Here is an 18,121-nt window from a genome sequence, read left to right as displayed (position 1 = left end):
TTAAAATTATAGTTTTAAGTTATTTTGATGTTAATTTTAAGTGCTTATTTTAAAGTGACCTTGGGTATATAAGTGACTTTCTAAGTTTTAAACTTCATTTCTCACATTCACAAAACTCTAGCTCTAAGCTCTCTTCACATCTTCTTCGCGAACGAGCCCATGGCAACGTCTTCTGATGCACTTCTCACCTAGAAAAGGCAGGACTTGTGGATCGAGCACATGAACTAGTTAGTGTGTTTGAGGGGACAATTGACATGCATGCCACTGCCAAACTTTAGGCAAAGGCATTCAAAAACTTTCTTGACTACATGGCGCAACACGTGGAAGAATATTCCATAGTCTTTGAGGGATCAGGCATAGCGTGGTTGCCAATGGATTTCCTCAAACAACTCTATGCGGCTGACAAAATTTTTTCTTTCACTTGTTGAGGTTTAATAAAGGGCTCATTGAACGGGACTACAAGACAAAGGATGAGAATGATCTCATAGACTTGGGCATGGGGTTTATTGGGACATGGTTCTGGCCTTACTTGTGCTTGAGGGCATGGATAATGAAAAATCAAAGGAAAGTCTAGTCAAAAACCGCCTGTGACCATTGTGGAGGAATCAAATGAAGTTATCGAAGAGGTTGATGAGAAAACTGAGGCATCTATGGCACTCGTCCACTTGCAAGAGCCCAACTCCACTGAGGAGGAAGATCGGATGGTAGAGGGAGATGAGGTGTTGGACGAAGTCCCTGGCCTCCAAATTCTCACTTTGCATGTAGTGGTGGTGAATGATCGTCACTTTTTGTTCCTTGACGACATTGCCAAAACAGTAGCACTCAGAGAAGATGAGTTGCTCTCAGCTCTTGTTATCTATGCGGGCATGAAGGATCCCAGTGGAAAGGAAGAGAAAGTCAAATTTCAAATTGACTTTGAAAAGCATGGTTCTACGGAGCTGCTCAAGTGCAAAGCATTAAGTGTCATACTCGTTGAAGATTTCCTCATCCTTAATGCTCACAAATGTATATTGGTGGATCGGGAGGCAACATTGTATGCCTTTACAGGCAAGCACCCTGGGTCAGTCCTCTCTCACTATGCCTTAAGGCTAGATCAAGGGGTGACAAACCAAGAGGAAATTGTAAAATTCCTTGGTGTCAAGTCAGCCATTCACCCCATACCCACAGATGTAATTTGCACAAAAACTAATTGGCCATGATGTAATATCCAAAGCAATACATAATAATTGTCTTTTCTATCAATTTTGTCAACATTCTGTACTTGTTTTTTTTATGTTCATATTGTCTAATAAATTTTATTTTTGTAGTGCGTGCACAAAACCTCGACCATGCAAGTACACAGTAGTCGGGGGCCATCGACCGGTGAATTTTTTTCAAAACTGGGCGACAAGGGGAGCGGGAGTGTACGAAGGCGATAGGACGACCACGACGTACAACACTCAACGGGATCGAACGGTGCAAAAAAAGCCCATGTGTGCCATGGTGCGCAGGGGTGCTTGGGAATGACAGGGGCTTTACTGTCCCTGCGCACCATGGCGCATATGGGCATTTTTTGCACCGTACAACCCCACTGTGTGCCATGGTCATCCTGCCATCCCCGTACGTCCTCGCCCATTGGCCGGTTTTGTAAAACAATTCTTTGGGTGGTGCCCCCTGGTGGTGGGTGCTTGCAAGGTCGAGGAGAGTTTAAATTTAACAACTTGAACAATTCAAATACGTAGAAAATACAACGTACACAATCAAGTATTACAATTGCACGGAATGGTAGAAATTTGACTCATTGATATTATATGAAAAGATTATAATCAAGAGAGGTTACATGGGATAAACTAATTCTTATGAAGGCATCCTTCATTTTGCAAATGATTGCTAGAGCATTTTTTAGGGTTACGCGCTTAACATGCACCATACAAAAAACGCCATCTGGAAAAAATTGCACCAAAATGTCCTTGACGACATCCTATAGGGCCAATAAAGCTGCACATTGTATGCGTGTGACGGAATCACTATATTCATCCATTATTTCTCTCCCCACCCAAGATAAGGCCTCTTTGGGTATGATTGGCTCAATGCTCTTGTGATACTTTGGGATCTCCCACAAAGAAACTGTGATGTTGGTAGTGGTGGAGGAGCTGTATGCTTGGCCCATTGAGGAGGATCATTTTTGTACTTTTTTCTCCTCTCCTCCTGGGACCGCCGTTGCTCTTCAGGTGTCACCTTATTCTTCTTCCTCTTTGCATGTTGTTTGGCTCTTTGAGGAATTTTAGAACTCGAGCTCCACCTTTGCTTGTTGGGTGGTTCGAGCTCTATCCTTTGCCACTTTTCTCTCTGCCTCTACTCGTGCTTGTAAATTAGCCAAGTGAGGTCTCTTGGCCTCGGCTTCTTTTCCATGTTTTCCATTTTTATCCTTCTCTTGGCCTCCCGTGCTTCAAAAATTGGGTTGCATGGTATTACTTTGATTACCTTTTGTTTGTACCACGGTCCAAATTTTTGTGGTGTAGTTTTTGCGATTGCTTGAGCGCCAAGTACTGTGATAGTAGACGAGGGTTCCGAATTTTGTAGCGGATGTTGATATTCCTCTTTGGTTGCTCTTGTTTCTTGTGTGGGTCTGTGTAGAGATGAAATTGAAGGTGGATCTGACAGAAGTGTCCGGTTGGCATGATTTAGTGGTGCGAGATCACCAAAAATCTATCGCATTGTGGTTTGATAATTTGGATTCAATGGTTGGGGAGGCTGTTGGGATTCTAGAGAGGGTTGCAATGTTGAGTTATCCACATGTATCTGAGGATGTGGATTTGAAGCCGTAGATTCTACATGAGGTGCTGGCTGCGGAGTTTTAGTGGTGTGAGTGGTGGTGGTGGTATCGATGTTCATAGTGGTCTGCTCTGTAAATTGTCCATGTGCATGATTATTTGTGCTCGAGAGGATCTTCTAGAATGTGAAAACAAAAAATTGAGTTTTGATTATATAGTACTCAAAGTTTAAAAGAAAACATAAAAACTCAATAATACTAGTAAAAATAAAAAAACCTCAAAAATAGATGAAACTTGATCCACGGGACCACTGATTGGGGCGTCAACAAAGCACTTGGCATTACAATGCATTTTTACAATAGAAGTGGTTAGTGTCATAAATTTATAACTTTTCCACCCAACGCCTGCCATTTCGCCGGCTTGTCTCCAACCATTATCGGAATCAATCTTTTGCACTTGAAGCATGACATGACTGTGATTGCCTCACGCTAACCACTTTCCCTATTCTGCATTTCAATCTTCCTTGCACTCTAGTCTTATTCCTCTTTCCTTGCTAAAACTCTACAAAACCAATTGAACATCTCGTGTAGGGCATTGTTCTTTTTCCTTCCACCTCCATGCCGTGTATTTTTCAAATACACTACTTTTGCTTGATAGTGTTAGCGCTCCATTCCTTGGCTACTCCAGATGTCCAATGAACCATATGTTTTAAGAAAAAATGAACTATGTGCAAAAAGAATGTGCTGAAAAAACAATTAAACTTTAGTTCAGACACAGATGTTTTTTGACTGCAAAGATGAAGTATTCAACCCACCATGTAATGTGGGTTGTGCGTCTCCCTCGAGGCATCCACTGTTTGCTCTGTGAAAGTATTGATTACAAACTTTAAGGTGGATATCTCATCACAAGCTAGCTTTGCCTTTTCAAGCAGACAAAAAATATCATCTACAGACTACCACACACCAGTGCGCTTAATTCCTAGGGTTGCTTTGTTACCTTTGTAGGTGGTAATGCCACACACCTTTTTCCACAATTGAAACTCATTGGGAGGGAGTCATAATAGTCTGAAAGCAAATGCCTAGTTTTACTACCACCCATACATATTTTATTAGGACAATCTTGTGTACATCTAGATGATTTTTTACCTTGATTATCTAAGATCGATTTAGTGAAAGGAGCAAGGATAGCTATGCCATGTGGCCACATGTCATTGGTGTGCTAAATGAGGATGGAGAGAGAGAGAGAGAGAGAGAGAGAGAGAGAGAGAGAGAGAAGAAAGCAATGGCGTTTAAAAAAGGAGATCGAAAAAGAAGCAACAAACGTAGCAACCGTAGCAACTTAAAGCAGCGATGTTATACTCCTCGCCTAGCGCACATAGAGAGAGAGAGAGAGAGAGAGAGAGAGAGAGAGAGAGAGAGAGAGAGAGAGAGAGAGAGAGAGAGAGAGAGAGAGAGAGAGAGAGAGCAATTGACCCAGCACTTGCAGAGCAAAGGAAATTGACGCAGCACTTGAGAATCTAATCTGGTCCGCGTTGCTCTAGAATTGAGAAACCCCTCCTCTACGCAAAAAAAGAACCTTCGAAAACACCCTTTCGTGCTTTGATGAAATCAATCTGGTCTGTGCTGCTCCAAAACTGAGCAACCCTCTACGCAAAAAGAACCTTCAAAAACACCCTTTCCTACACAAAAGTCGTGGCTTCTTTCTTGGGCTCACTGCAAGCCGGAGAGAGAGAGAGAGAGAGAGAGAGAGAGAGAGAGAGAGAGAGAGAGAGAGAGAGAGAGAGAGAGACTACTGTGCGCTTTTGAAGAACTCAGCCAAGAAGAGGGGGTGCAAGTTGTTTGGGAAGAGCAAATAGAGCCATACTGGGTTTGGCTCTTTGTATGCTACTGTGCGCTTTTCCGCAAGTCCTCTTTCATCCATCCTATTTGGCTTTGCTGCTGTTAGAAGAAGGAAACTACCAAAGGCGAGATACTATCAACTTGGGGTGTGTGTGTGTGTGTGTGTGTGTGTGTGTGAGAGAGAGAGAGAGAGAGAGAGAGAGAGAGAGAGAGAGAGAGAGAGAGAGAGAGAGAGAGAGAGAGAGAGAGTAAGTACATGGACAATCTTTCCTTGGTGTGCTTCTTGAGGAGACTACCATTTCAAAAGTGACATCCCAAGCATCTCTTTTGGTGAGAAAGTCTGAGTTGAGGTTGAAAAGCTTCTTAACTGTTGCTGGATAGAAGCTGTGCGCTATTGTCCGCTTTTGTTTCACTGCAGGCCAGAGAGAGAGAGAGAGAGAGAGAGAGAAGAAGAAGAAGAAGAAGAAGAAGAAGAAGAAGAAGAAGAGAAGAAGAAGAAGAGAAGAAGAGAGTTTTAACGTCGTAGGAAACTATCCCAAGAGACCTTAAAGATCTAGCCGACGAGGAGTTGGACTCAAGACTTGTTATTCAAGAGGGAAATGGCATAACCAATCTACCACACTTGGGTGATAGAAAGAGAGAGAGAGAGAGAGAGAGAGAGAGAGAGAGAGAGAGAGAGAGAGAGAGAGAGAGAGAGAGAGAGAGAGAGAGAGAGAGAGAGAGAGAGAGAGAGAGAGAGAGAGAGAGAACTTTCTTAGGCTTACTACTGCAGGCCGAAGAGAGAGAAAGAGAGATTGTGACTGTGTGCTTTGTCTCAGTGTAGGTCGGAGAGAGAGAGAGAGAGAGAGAGAGAGAGAGAGAGAGAGAGAGAGAGAGAGAGAGAGAGAGAGAGAGAGAGAGAGAGAGAGAGAGAGAGAGAACTTTCTTGGGCTTACTGCTGCAAGCCGAAGAGAGAGAAAGAGAGATTGTGACTGTGCGCTTTGTCTCAGTGTAGGTCGGAGATAGAGAACTGTGTGGAGAGAGAGAGAGAGAGAGAGAGAGAGAGAGAGAGAGAGAGAGAGAGAGAGAGAGAGAGAGAGAGAGAGAGAGCAGCAGATGTCAGGTTCTTATGTTGTAAACATGAAGACTCTATGTTTGCTAGAACATCAATATAATGAATGCTAGCCAATGTTTGTGCATATTAATTTTTTGTTTCAGTATATTAATTCATGTGTCATATTAATCTTCGCAGTCGCCATGGAAGATGTGAGGGTCTAGCTCTCCTGAGCTCATTGGCTCTCACTATGATGAGCAATATTTTTGTGCATGTGTATGTGGTGGAGACAGAGAGACAGGGAGATAGATAGAGAGAGAGAGAGAGAGGTGCATTACACTATGAATGTTCGACATTTGTCAAAACTTCTCCGTATTTGTCCGAGTCCCCTTGTCTTGAATCCCCGACAATTTCAAAGCTAGCCAATCGCTTGCCTTTTTGGTTAAAATTTCTTTAATAGAAACCCTACTTCAAATTTTGCTATGGTGCATATCGACAGTACTGCATGCGTACTTGCTCCGTGTGTGAAGACTTTAAACATTGGACTCATGCCAACTCCCAGTGTTCCTTGAATCAGATGCAATAAAGCAAAGGTAACAAATTGTCGTCATTTTTTCTATTTTACAAAACAAAAAAACTAGCCCTTCTAACACTAGAGGAAAGCATAAGTCCCCCTTCAACACTGGAGGGCATAAAAGTGGCGGGGGAAGGGAACATTCCTTACGGTATTATAAACAATGTGGAGAATTGTGCCAACTCCACACCATACTTATGTATGGTTTTCTTTTTCACAACACACCAGCATTCCATGCACGATGTTGCACAAAAAACACTAGCATTTTGCACATGCATGTTGCTTTGTTGCACGGTATACTGTAGTAAATAATTCCATCTTCTCAATAAACACATAACTTTTGCATTGTCTTTTATTAACAAGACATATTTCCTTAAAACTCTGTCATTATGTGGTGATCAAGGTTGCTCATCTATTATGCAATACCGTGAAGTTGTTCTTGCAAATCCAGGGATCAATTGATTGCTAGTATATTGTTCTGTATTGTGAATTTGTCGTTGCAAGATTAGAGGTCGTTGTTGCGTACATGTCAATTAAGGGTATTAAAAAGAAAACTGAATTTTACTTATGTTGTTGGGTAAATGTGAAGGACTGTATGACTCTCCAAAAACTTGATCACTTCGACATCAATAGTCCTCTTGATTGCAAATGTCGTCATCTCCCATTCACACACTGTGGTCATCGTCTCATTTGTATATGCCCCCGTCTTAAACTGTAAAATTGAATTTATTTTTGTTGTAGAGTAGATATAGAGACCTGTATGAGACTCGAAAAGCCTGATTACTTCGACGCCAATCATCCTCTCGATTGCAAATGTCGTTGTTGGGTAGATGTGAAGGACTGTATGACTCTCCAAAAACCTGATCACTTCGATATCAATCATCCTCTCGATTGCAAATGTCGTCATCTCCCATTCACACACTGTGGTCATCGTCTCATTTGTATACGACCCCATCTTAAACTTAAAATTGAATTTATTTCTATTGTAGAGTAGATATAGAGACCTGTATGAAACTCCAAATCTTGATTACTTCGACCCCAATCGTCCTCTCGATTGTAAATGTCGTTCTCTCCCATTCAGACACACTGTGGTCATAGTCTCCTTTGTACACACCCCCGTTTTAAACTGTAAATTTGAATTAATTTATACAATTCCATGGTGTAACCTACCCACTGCAAAGATTGCGTCACGTACTGCAACATTGGCTATCAATTTGGTCCCACATGTCGTTGTGCTTAACAGAGCCACTTTCTGTTAGGCACCATTGTAGGAGCAAAATTCCCATTAGTTGTTACATTTAGCATGCCATTCGATGTGAAATAATTGCACTTCCTATTAGCTTGTATGTGGAGGGTCCCTATCAGGTTACGAGCATGGATCTTGACCAAATGTATTGCACTGCTTTATCAAATATTTGATGTCACTGAAAAAATTAACGATACACTAATTTGTTGATTTTCATTCCCTCCTCCTTGTCAATACAGTACTTGTCATTGCTGCAAAAAATCTAGCTTCCCTTTTGAGCTATAAAGTGACAAATGCTCTCACCAATACATCATAACTTCATTTCATTGCTTGTAGGTAAAATGCTTCCCGAACAAGTAGTGCAGTTGAAAAAGCGATTACGCACACAATTAGTGCGGGTAGTGGGTGCCCTCACGTTGGACGAGATAACAAAAACCTTGCAAGATGAGCGGCGCTTGCAAGCCTTGCTCTCTGAAGTGGTTCACTCAACAACCTCAAAGTTTGAGGGTGCCGATATTAGTGACGTACAACACCTTCTCTTTAGTATTGTTGGAGACATGCCAAAATGTGTTGTCGACCTGCGAGGTGACTTACTTGAGGACATACAAATGAAGAAATTACAACATTGGTATAACTGGTGGAAGATTGAAAAGGAAAAATCCACCCGCGCAAGGAATATTGACACAGAGAACACCTTCAACAAGAAATTGCGGAAGGAGACCCTTCGAGATAGCAGAGGATTCATGTCCAGTTTGCATATTTAGAAAATTGTGTTGAACTCATTTTGCTATGTCACCTTGGGCATTCCAATAGAGGCTATAAAACGAGGAAGGAAACTAAGATCTGGGTCATATGGAGATACTTATGAATGCATGATCTAAGGGATTTCTTTCCTTCCGTCCAACAACGTGTACTGTTGTAAGGAATTCAAAGGTCAAGCAAAACAACATTCAAATCGTTCGCAATCGAGAGCAGTGTTGACCTCAACCACCGAGGTATCATGCGTGCTCTTGCACATACTTGTCAATCACCATGGGTGCTTATATTTCCTTATTTCAATGGACCTTCCCTTGGTGATTTGATGGAGTGTGTGCCTGCACCTTCGGGAAGCATCAATGAAATTGTACTTGCCATGGGTGATGAAAAACACAAAAAACCAACTGAACTGAGTTGCAGCCTCATCATCAATCATGCTTCATCTTTGATTCATACACTACTAAAAGATTTGGCATTTGCACATGACCATGGTGTTATTCACAATGACCTTCACCCTTGGAACATTATGCTTGACTTCACTCTACCAAGAGTAGGCATTATAGATCCCGGGGCGGTCACTTTTTAGAATGTGTATGCTGGAGAGGATTATTAAAAGATCAAAATGTATCAAAATGTATACATACAGAGGGGGGTGGGGTTTTTTTAAATAGGCACGTAGTGTAAATATAGTATGTATATTGAGGTATTATTAATAACCTCTTGAATGCACGTGATATAGGAAGCTTTTGATAAGTGACTGCCCCGGGTTATAGATTGGGGTCTTGCCCTTTGACCACCGTATGAGAGAAGACCAACAAATATTCACAAGTAGAAAGAGCATGCCATAAGGCCGTGGCAAGTAGCTGAACTCCTGGATACCAGATCTATGTGCCCTTGGAGTAAATGATCTGTATGCACTTGCATGGGTCATCACTCAACCCGGTATATTTTAAAACCAATTTTGTGTCTATTACAAACTTGACTTAATGCAAACAAGGTCTGCTATCGAGGTTCAGGCCATACAGAACATAATCAACAAAGCCTATCTTCTGGAGAATCCGTTTGAAAGAAAGACTCTCGCTTAATTAAATCAAGAACTGGAACATCTAGATATGCACCCCGAACAATGCTTGCATCCCATCTCTGAAATGTGTATTTCTTTCTTCCACTATGCCTAGAAAATTCGTTGCAGCTTCCAAGCTCTTTTTATTTATAGAGATTCTGTCGTTTTGTTCCAACTTGTCTCCAACATTGGCATGCCCTTCTTCGATATTAGCTAAAGTTCCACTATGGTTTGCAATAGTTTTTTGAACATTGATTTGTTGCCCAATTTCATTATATTAATCCCTTCTAATTTCAATCAGACTAATTTTTATCTGTTGTATTCACAGTTGCGTTTAAGTGTAGGCCCTCTCAATGGCAATTGCAACTATGTTGCGCGCTAACGGGAAAAGACACCGGAAACATGCCACTTTTCAAGCTATGAGGAGATGGAAAGTACTACTCTGTCCTGTTGCTTCTTCATGGTTTAGTGTGCAATATATTTATGTGGCTTGGCAAGAAGAATGAAATATCACGATTCACAGCTCACAATATTTCCATCTGTGGAGGCTGTGGCGTTTGCAATCTATCAAAAAAAGATATCCAGAATAGTGATCTTAACACCACCCGCACGAAGTTAGCAAACACAACCTTATTGCAAACAACTGCAATGCATAATCTCAAAGTGAATTGAACTTGTTGTCCTGCCTAAAAAGTCCAAGAACAAGCAGCATTGTCATCTTGCAGCCCGACTATATACAAGACATCCTAAACACAAATCAAATAATTGTGCAGCTCCTTAGCGACATCGATATCACAATCAACATCACAAAAGTAGCAACTGCGGTTGCATAAGGTCTGCTTGATAGAAGGTCGTTACTCGACAATTCACTAATTTGCTGGTCGGCAAAGAAAAACATGTGTTACCAACTTCGCTACTTGCAAACATGCCACTAGCAGCAGTGCTAGCATACGAAGAGAGCTACATAGTATAATCTGTTAGATGCAAAATCAATAACCGTGTTTATATAGGCATGACATCCGATTTCGAAGCTAAGAAAAGGGTGCACATGACAAATCCACCAAACGGATGATACATGATGTGTCGTCCTTTCCACCGTTTTCTCAAAACTTTGAGTTTCGTGTACTGTACAATACACAAGATAGGAGCACTACTATTGCACTAGAAGCACAAAAGATAATTACTCAGCATGCCACTTCCACCAAAGGATACAATAATTTAAATGGACATCCCCCAAACTACAAGAAATACTATTACTTAAAACACCATAGAAAGATATAGTGTGCAATGAATTCAATCTTTGTTCTAGGGTAATATCTCTCATTCATGTCTCTCTTGTGTATTAAACTACTTCTCAAGAGTCTTATTCTCTATTATCTGTGATAATTTTTAAGTTATGTTCTGTATTTTTTTCTACAACAACATCATTCAACTTCCAAAATTTAGGATTCAACAGCTACGTGTACTGCTGCTTAACGACTTATGAACATATTGGTCCGTTCACATTACCTAGATGTCTTGCAATAACATCAAGAGTAGTGGACAATCCATTCCAGCAAACAGGGAGAAATTCCAATTTTCTTTCCATGCCTCCCAGTTACTTAGGTTATCTACATGGCTCTTTTCTCACCTCCTGTAAACTTCCATATCTAATACTTCTATTAAAAATCAACAAATAGAAACAAACCATGTAGCAACAATTTATATATTTTCCAACAAACTTATACATGTACCAATGATGCACCTTGCCTTTAGCACAAATTAACACTATTCCTTGCTATTGCTTCTCAATAACTTCTTCACTATGCATATCACAATTCATTCCAGCACAACATCAGTAAATTCCCCGTCTCCTCCAACCTCCCCTTTCTTCCTCCAATCAGCCACTTTCACTATCATCCTTCACCCACCTTCAATGTGTGCTACAATCTGTTTCAATATCTCAAGACACCAAGAACGACTACCTCCTGCACTCTCCAACTTTGTGCCTTGATCTGCCTCCTCCAAAGCTTGGCAATCAAGGCATACTAGTTACTTGTTGTCCTTTGATAGCTCAATGGCATCCCATGTAGACCAACACTTGATAGAATAGATTCTCTTATACAATCTTGTCTTCTTTCTGTAGGCTCCATGTTTCAAGCATAATTAATATGGAGCATAAGAAACTTGTCAAGAATTCATAGACGGACATGAAGGGTACACACATGCACATTTATCAGTGTAATCGATAGAATAGGATCCAAATTTGGGTCATTATGATGTCTCGATTAAGGGTGGGCACACCTTTCACATAGTTGACTATAGCTTTGCTACCCTTACCCTTACCAACCTTTGACTTGCTGACCTTTGCACCCTTGCCCTCAATTTCCAATGAGACTTTATTGGGCAGCAATAAATGCATGGAAAGAGGGTCATTGCACCTTGATTGCACCCTAACATACACTTGAGAGTTTTCAAGTCTTTTGCAAAATGCCACTCAACTTGGAACGTACCCAAATCTGAAACTTGCAATTGTTGTCCTTCTTGTTGTTGCCAAATGACATCAACGATTGGGGTGTGATTGAAATACCATTTCAGGGACTCATGTGTCTTGTACGAGAGATGAAAAGCTGCTAGCCACCAAAGATTCTTCTTTGAATGAACACCTAAACAAGTGTTTCCCTTCTCATTGGGATTTAGCTCAACATCGACGCCCACCAAGGCCCTGTTCATAAGTGTAACACTTACCCTTTCGAGTCTTGACCTTTGACAATCTGACACTCATCAAGCTTCATTACAGATATCACTTTTCCATTACACTCTTCCTATGTCAACCCATAAAATCTAATCATTGACTCGTGGAGCTTCAACAAGTCAACATACACATTGTTGAACTCGTTGTAGCAGAAGGATTTGCTATCTTCTAATGGCATGGCATCCTCCACATATTGAAATCCACCCAATAAGCTTGCAACATCATTATTGGTGCACTTTTTTGCAATGCTGACACTATAAGGCCCTTGATTGCAACCTAAACAAACCTTTTGCCTCGTTACCTAGTGTGACAATTATGTACAAAGCTTCATAGGTCTTGAAACTTATTCCTGCACTATCACACACCTCCATCATCTCCTGAGGTATCACAAGCTTTAGCTCACTGAAATACTTTTGGCGCAAAACATTAGCAATGCCAGCATTGGATGGATCATCCAATAGCTCCACCAACTCCTTTGGCTTGATGATATGCTACAACAGAGTACGTACAATATTTTGAGCATTGGTATCGATTCCCATCATCATCCAAGCCAAGTTCTTGCATATTGAATAAAAATTACAGTAACCTGCAAAAAATATAGAAAATTAGAAGGTTGCATTTGTATCCTTACCGAGTTTCATGGATATGTTTCTTTCGAGCTCCACCACTTGAAGATAGCATAAACATCGCATGTCTCTTGCACTTACAAATGTGGTAGCCTAATGAAACACGTGTGAGATGATTGATTTATTGGTGCATATCACGTGCAGTGTGTTGTAGCTGAATGTAATTGTTTAGCCGACGCTCTTGCTCCATTTTTTAATGCTCGTTTTTTTGATTAAGCTTTGCCATCTCATGATTCAGCTGCTTCGTCTTCTCATTGGCTTCCTCTCTAACTTGATGAATGTCTTTTAGGTACTTCTCTTGCAATGAAAAATAGGCAACAAAGAGATGTTTTCTTGCTTCCCTTTCATACAAAAGCTGAATACAATCTCCAATAGTAGCCAAACAATCCGTCTCTTCCATCTCCAATAAAATGTAGTAGCTTAGTGACGTTACCAAAGGGCAATGATGCATTGGTCATTGGATCGCCAGGGTAACTATGGACATCAATGATTGAGAGGGGGAAGTGACAAGAGAGAAAAGGGGGAAAAAGAGAGAGAGTTGGCTCACATTTTAGAGAGAGAATGCAGTGAGAGAGTGAAAAATTTTCTTTTCTGGTAGGGGGGCTGAATAGTGCTTCCTCTAATGAGATCTAAGTGAGAGAGTGTTTTTTATGTTAAAGAGAGAGGAGAGGATGGACAAAAGACATTTTAAAATTCATTTATCTACCTCTCTTTTGGGTTACTAAATAGACTATTTTCAAATACAAAATATGAAAATGAAAATTTTTAAAATCGCAACATAGGCCTTTTTGCCCTCTCTTTTAGGCTTGGTCAAACTTGGCTTAAGCTTTAAGCATTCCCTTAATTTGCCAAATAAAGAGGCTCTCCTATACCCCATTCAATTTCTAATGATAATGGTGGATATCAATGTGAATTCAAAAGGATAGTTACTTCTACTCAAACTCAACCAAAAAATGGTTTCCCCATATATATACATGCTCTAACTACCTGAGGAAACATGTATGTTGCTCAACAATCATGTATAAAATTGTGCGCTGCAATTTGTACCTATACCTCTAGTTACACTTGTACACGTATATGTAGCTAGAGAGAAACGTGTGTTAGATGCACACATAGACACTATACCAAGGCTGGAAGTGGCCCAAAACTCTAATAAAGCCTCCAAATACTAGTACCATATCTCATTTACATGCTTGTTGTAGCAAAACCTGCACACAAGAAGACTATGTATGAAACTAAAAGGTAGCTTCTGATGTGCTGCTCAGATGGAGATTTTGTGGGTGGGAATAGCTTTGAAATCACACGACATCCACTTGGAATGCTACTAGAATGGTGAGTGTATTGCAGCAGCAATCGTAATTAAAATCAACCTCGAAAGTGCATGGGCTTGGACATAGACGAGAAAACACTATTAGAGAATAGCTTTGATACCAATTGGAAGTAATGGAAAGTAGGAAGGTATAGACAAAGAGCACATGGAAGGAGAAGACATGGAAATCAAGCACGGTGGCAATGCTCACACAAGGTCAATGTACTATTGTGTGAGTATAGTTATTCGTATAGATAAAAGAATGGTTGTACACATGGATTGCCCGACACGCTGGCCTTTCACACAACACCAAATTGGCATCTTGATCAAGTGGTTGTTGCTTTTCCTTCTTTTTAAACACCATCTTGGTTTTTGTCCAATTTTGGTGTGAGGTCTCCATCCATTCAAAATAAAGTCTGGGGTACCTTTGATAAATCTCTAACCGCGTTCCCATAGACTGAGAGAGAACCAGTGGACACTACCCTTACTACACATGTAGCTTTAGGCATGAACAACTAGTGAAGGATTTGCATTGTGGAAGCTAACGAAAAACCATAACCTTATAGTGACGTTTTACTTACTAACTCTACACAGACACCATAGGTTTATGAGTCCCCCAACATGGTAGATCCTCAAGAAAGAGCCACTGGTGGGTGTTGAACCTCACTATAGCCTGCAATGTTACACACCTAAAAAAAACTCGACCAGGATAGTGCATACTAGAGGGCAACTATTCGTGATGCTTTTTACCCCATAGCTTTTAGAGGCACAGATGTCAAGTTTTCCTAATCCTCAAAGCATAATTCTGGCTTAGCTAACAAAAGAATGTTTTTTTTTTTTGAAAGCTACCTGACTTATTGGGTTCATACATCCATAGAATGTTGCCATCGTGGCTTCATTATCCAATTTCCCCATAGTACTCACACTGCTTTGCTTTTTGTTTTTTTAATCACTACCACGACATGAAAAACATTCAAGTTGTCCATCCATAATTATCATAATTAATTAAAATATTATTGTGATTTTCTTATTCAATTTATTTGTGAAAAAAGATAATTTTGACAATAATAATTAGCAAAATTATAAGTGCAGCTTCTCCTTATTATCTCTAGTTATTTCAATGGAGAAATACTAGATCTAAATTATCGGTATTTTTCTTAGCTATTTTTAAGTTTTAAACAATGAGCATATGGAGATTAGAGCTAATTCAATTAGCTTAAACGAGAGCATGTACAACCACCCTTCTTGGTGTGGCATCGGGCAAATAATCTGTGGTGAATTATGAGCGGGAGAGCATGGCCGGCTTGCCTCCTTCCCCTTCTCGTGATATAGTCGATGGCGCACCCCTATTGGCAGCTTGCGGCCTTGCTTATAGCTCTCTTTTCAACCCCTTGTCGGCCTCCAGCTAGCCGGTAGTGCCTTGATGGACCCCTGTTCCAACCGCGTAATATGTGCTCACCTGCATGTCGACTTAGAACTTTTCCAAAAGCTCAACAATTTAATCCTTTGCATCCCCGTGGCAAGTAGCGTCCCTTATCCCTCTGCCTGGCGGGTCTCTTCATGCCATGCAACTTGTGGCTTTGCCCAAACTCCCAAGGGCCCCAAGCCCGTGCTACTCCTGAACCTGCTCACGGCCTCACCTTCTTCTTTCCTGTATGCCCACTAACTCACGCCTTGAAGCACTGGCTCCTCATGGCGTTGGTCATCCTTCTCTGCAGCCCTCAACACTCCTGTAGCGATCCCCAAGTTTATAGCACCAAGCAGCTCACCCTTTGCCCTCGACCTGGTTCCTCCAAGGGCTCTCCAAATCGTTCCGATAGCACCCTCAACTCGGACTTGTACACCAGGTTGAGGTCCTTTTCTTTAACCGTGACTGGCGGCCCTTGCATCGACCAAGAAGGTCCCCCTTCTTCTTCTAATAGCACCAGGGTTGGCTCTCCTCTGACGATCCTTTTCTCTGCACTCGGCTTTCTATCGCTCGCGGAGCTCCTTGCTCCCAGGCTCACCGAGCCCTCTTTAAATCACCCACCCATTCTTGCGGTGCTATTAGCCTCATTTTATGCAATCGGCCGCTCTGCAAGCCAACTCCAGCCACTTGTGCCATTGTCCTCTGCATGGCGCCCCTTCTTTTTCATGCAGCCGAGGGCATCACGACTCTAGCAGCGCACCCTTTTCAGCTGCATGCTCCTTAAAATTTTTGACTCCAGCTTTACATTTAAAAATAAAAAAACGCCATGCTTAGCCTTGCTTCACACGCTCACCATTGCCGACCTTCCATGCTACAAAAAAAAACTTTATCTCGGCCATCTTTCCCACCTCCCGGCTATCGGCCGTCGTTTAATACATCCTCACCCAAATGTTTATTCTATTGTCAAGCCTTTGACCACCGCTGATGCCAATTCAAAGTGGGTTCCCTTGCAAGAATCAGAGTCATTAGCCCGAAGACTCTACGTTGGTGGACCTCAGGTAAAAGGATCCCCACAGGGAGCACCACTGTCATGAACCTTGAGCTACACTTACCTGCAAAAATTCCCGATCGTCAAGCTGCAACGTTTCTGACTTCAAGCACACAAAAATCCCCGAACTAGTTGACCTAGACCATCCATTCTTTCCCCTTGGCCATTCTTTTCTTCTCTTCTTCTATCTTTGGATCTGGTTTGCTTTCTTCAGAGACTTGGTCTGCTAGTTCCTCCATAGGGCCTTCATCACTCTCTTCCTTGCTCTTAATTGGAGCTTTCTTAGCTAGTTTCCTCTTGGATCTTTGAATTAATGGTGGCGGCTTATCCTCGTGTTCTTCATCTTCTTCATTTTATTCATTTTTTAATCCAGTCGCTTCCAACCAAATGTTTCCAACCAAATGTTTGATCCAGTCGCTTCCAACCAAATGTTTGATGTAGTGTAGGTGGTAAATTGTGAGTGATCCCTCAGTGCATGGTAGGCAATGCGAGTCAGGACCTCTGGTGCCCCCAAGTACTTGATTGCTTTGGTCTTTTTGGTGCTCTTCAAGGTGTTGAGCATGTAAGAGGCATGGTCTATTGGCATTGGCACACTGGTCTTTAGGTTGGTGGTAAAAGCTGATGCCACTGCATGGTTTGTACAGGTATATCCCCGGGGTGTCCACTAGGAAATATGTAAGATAGAACGTGTGAACATAAATGTACTTACATAAAGGGTTTGTTAATTGAGAAAGTGAAAATTTTCATACATAAGGGTTAGTTTTTTTTGCAAAAATGCATACATAAGGGGTACATATAATACTTAAAAATATACAGGTAAGGGATTATTTAAATACCTCTTGTTTGCACGTGTTATATGCAATTTTTACATAGTGGACTCCTCGAGGGTATATCTTGGTGGTTGCTTGGTTGAGAAATGAAAGTGTTGGTGGGATAATTAGGTGGCTCCTCTGTTGGGTTGTGGATCATATCCTGAAATATTTCCACGATGGCATTTTTGGTAAATATGCCCATTCTTTTCTTTTCCTTTGACCTCATTGATTCTTTTTTAGTAGGTAACCTTAGAGCCTCAGCCACTATCTCCTTTGGATGTTTACCTTTTTTGGCTGGCCTACAGAATCTGATATCTGGGTAGTCCCATCATCTTGTATGAAGTTGAGCAATTCATAGGCTCTCTATAAATCAACTCCACAAGGCTCCATCTGGTAGAAGAGCTGGAGTCCAAGCTTCCCGTGGGCTTCTTGGAGCTCTAGTGCTTGAGCCACATCATACATTTGTTTGGGCATCATCTGCACTTCATCTTCTTGACCATTTGCTATTCTGAATTGGTGTTGGAAGATTCCACATGGTTTTTGTCGATGAGACCCCCACAACAAAAGTTTGGGTTAGACTCTCCTTTTTTGGTGTTGACGGTTGGCTCTGCATTGATCCTGGAGTGAGCACACCGTACACTAGCATTAGGTGCATTTTAGAGCAAAAAATCTCTTACTAAGCTGGAAGTGATATTTTTCAGATCAATTTCATAATAAAAGCCAAATTATTACTCCTTTGATCCCTAAACAAAATGCAAGCATCAAAAAGCTAATCTGCAAAAAATTTACATCATATATAATAAGAGTGCTTATTATCTTGGGCATGATTTTGGTATCAAAAATGGATTTAGACAGCGCACAGGAATTGTAGGCGTCGAAAACATATAGGATTTGAAGTTTAGGGAAATTTGGATGCAAGAA

At 41.2% G+C, this 18,121-nt stretch overlaps 1 protein-coding gene across 1 annotated transcript; it reads left to right on the top strand.

Annotated features, from left to right (window-relative positions):
* Positions 1-15,099: 15,099 nt before the first annotated feature.
* LOC147425627 (uncharacterized) lies at positions 15,100-16,092 on the top strand. Its single transcript, XM_086500766.1, has one exon. It carries the CDS (start codon positions 15,493-15,495, stop codon positions 16,090-16,092), a length of 600 nt encoding a protein of 199 aa, XP_086356892.1. The 5' UTR covers positions 15,100-15,492.
* Positions 16,093-18,121: the final 2,029 nt, after the last annotated feature.

This window comes from Adiantum capillus-veneris, chromosome 25 (assembly GCF_014529385.1).
Source record: "Adiantum capillus-veneris isolate H3 chromosome 25, ASM1452938v2, whole genome shotgun sequence".
Taxonomy (NCBI): Eukaryota; Viridiplantae; Streptophyta; class Polypodiopsida; order Polypodiales; family Pteridaceae; genus Adiantum; species Adiantum capillus-veneris.
Note: the sequence above shows the minus strand (reverse complement) of the source record. Positions and strands in the feature narration are given on the sequence as shown.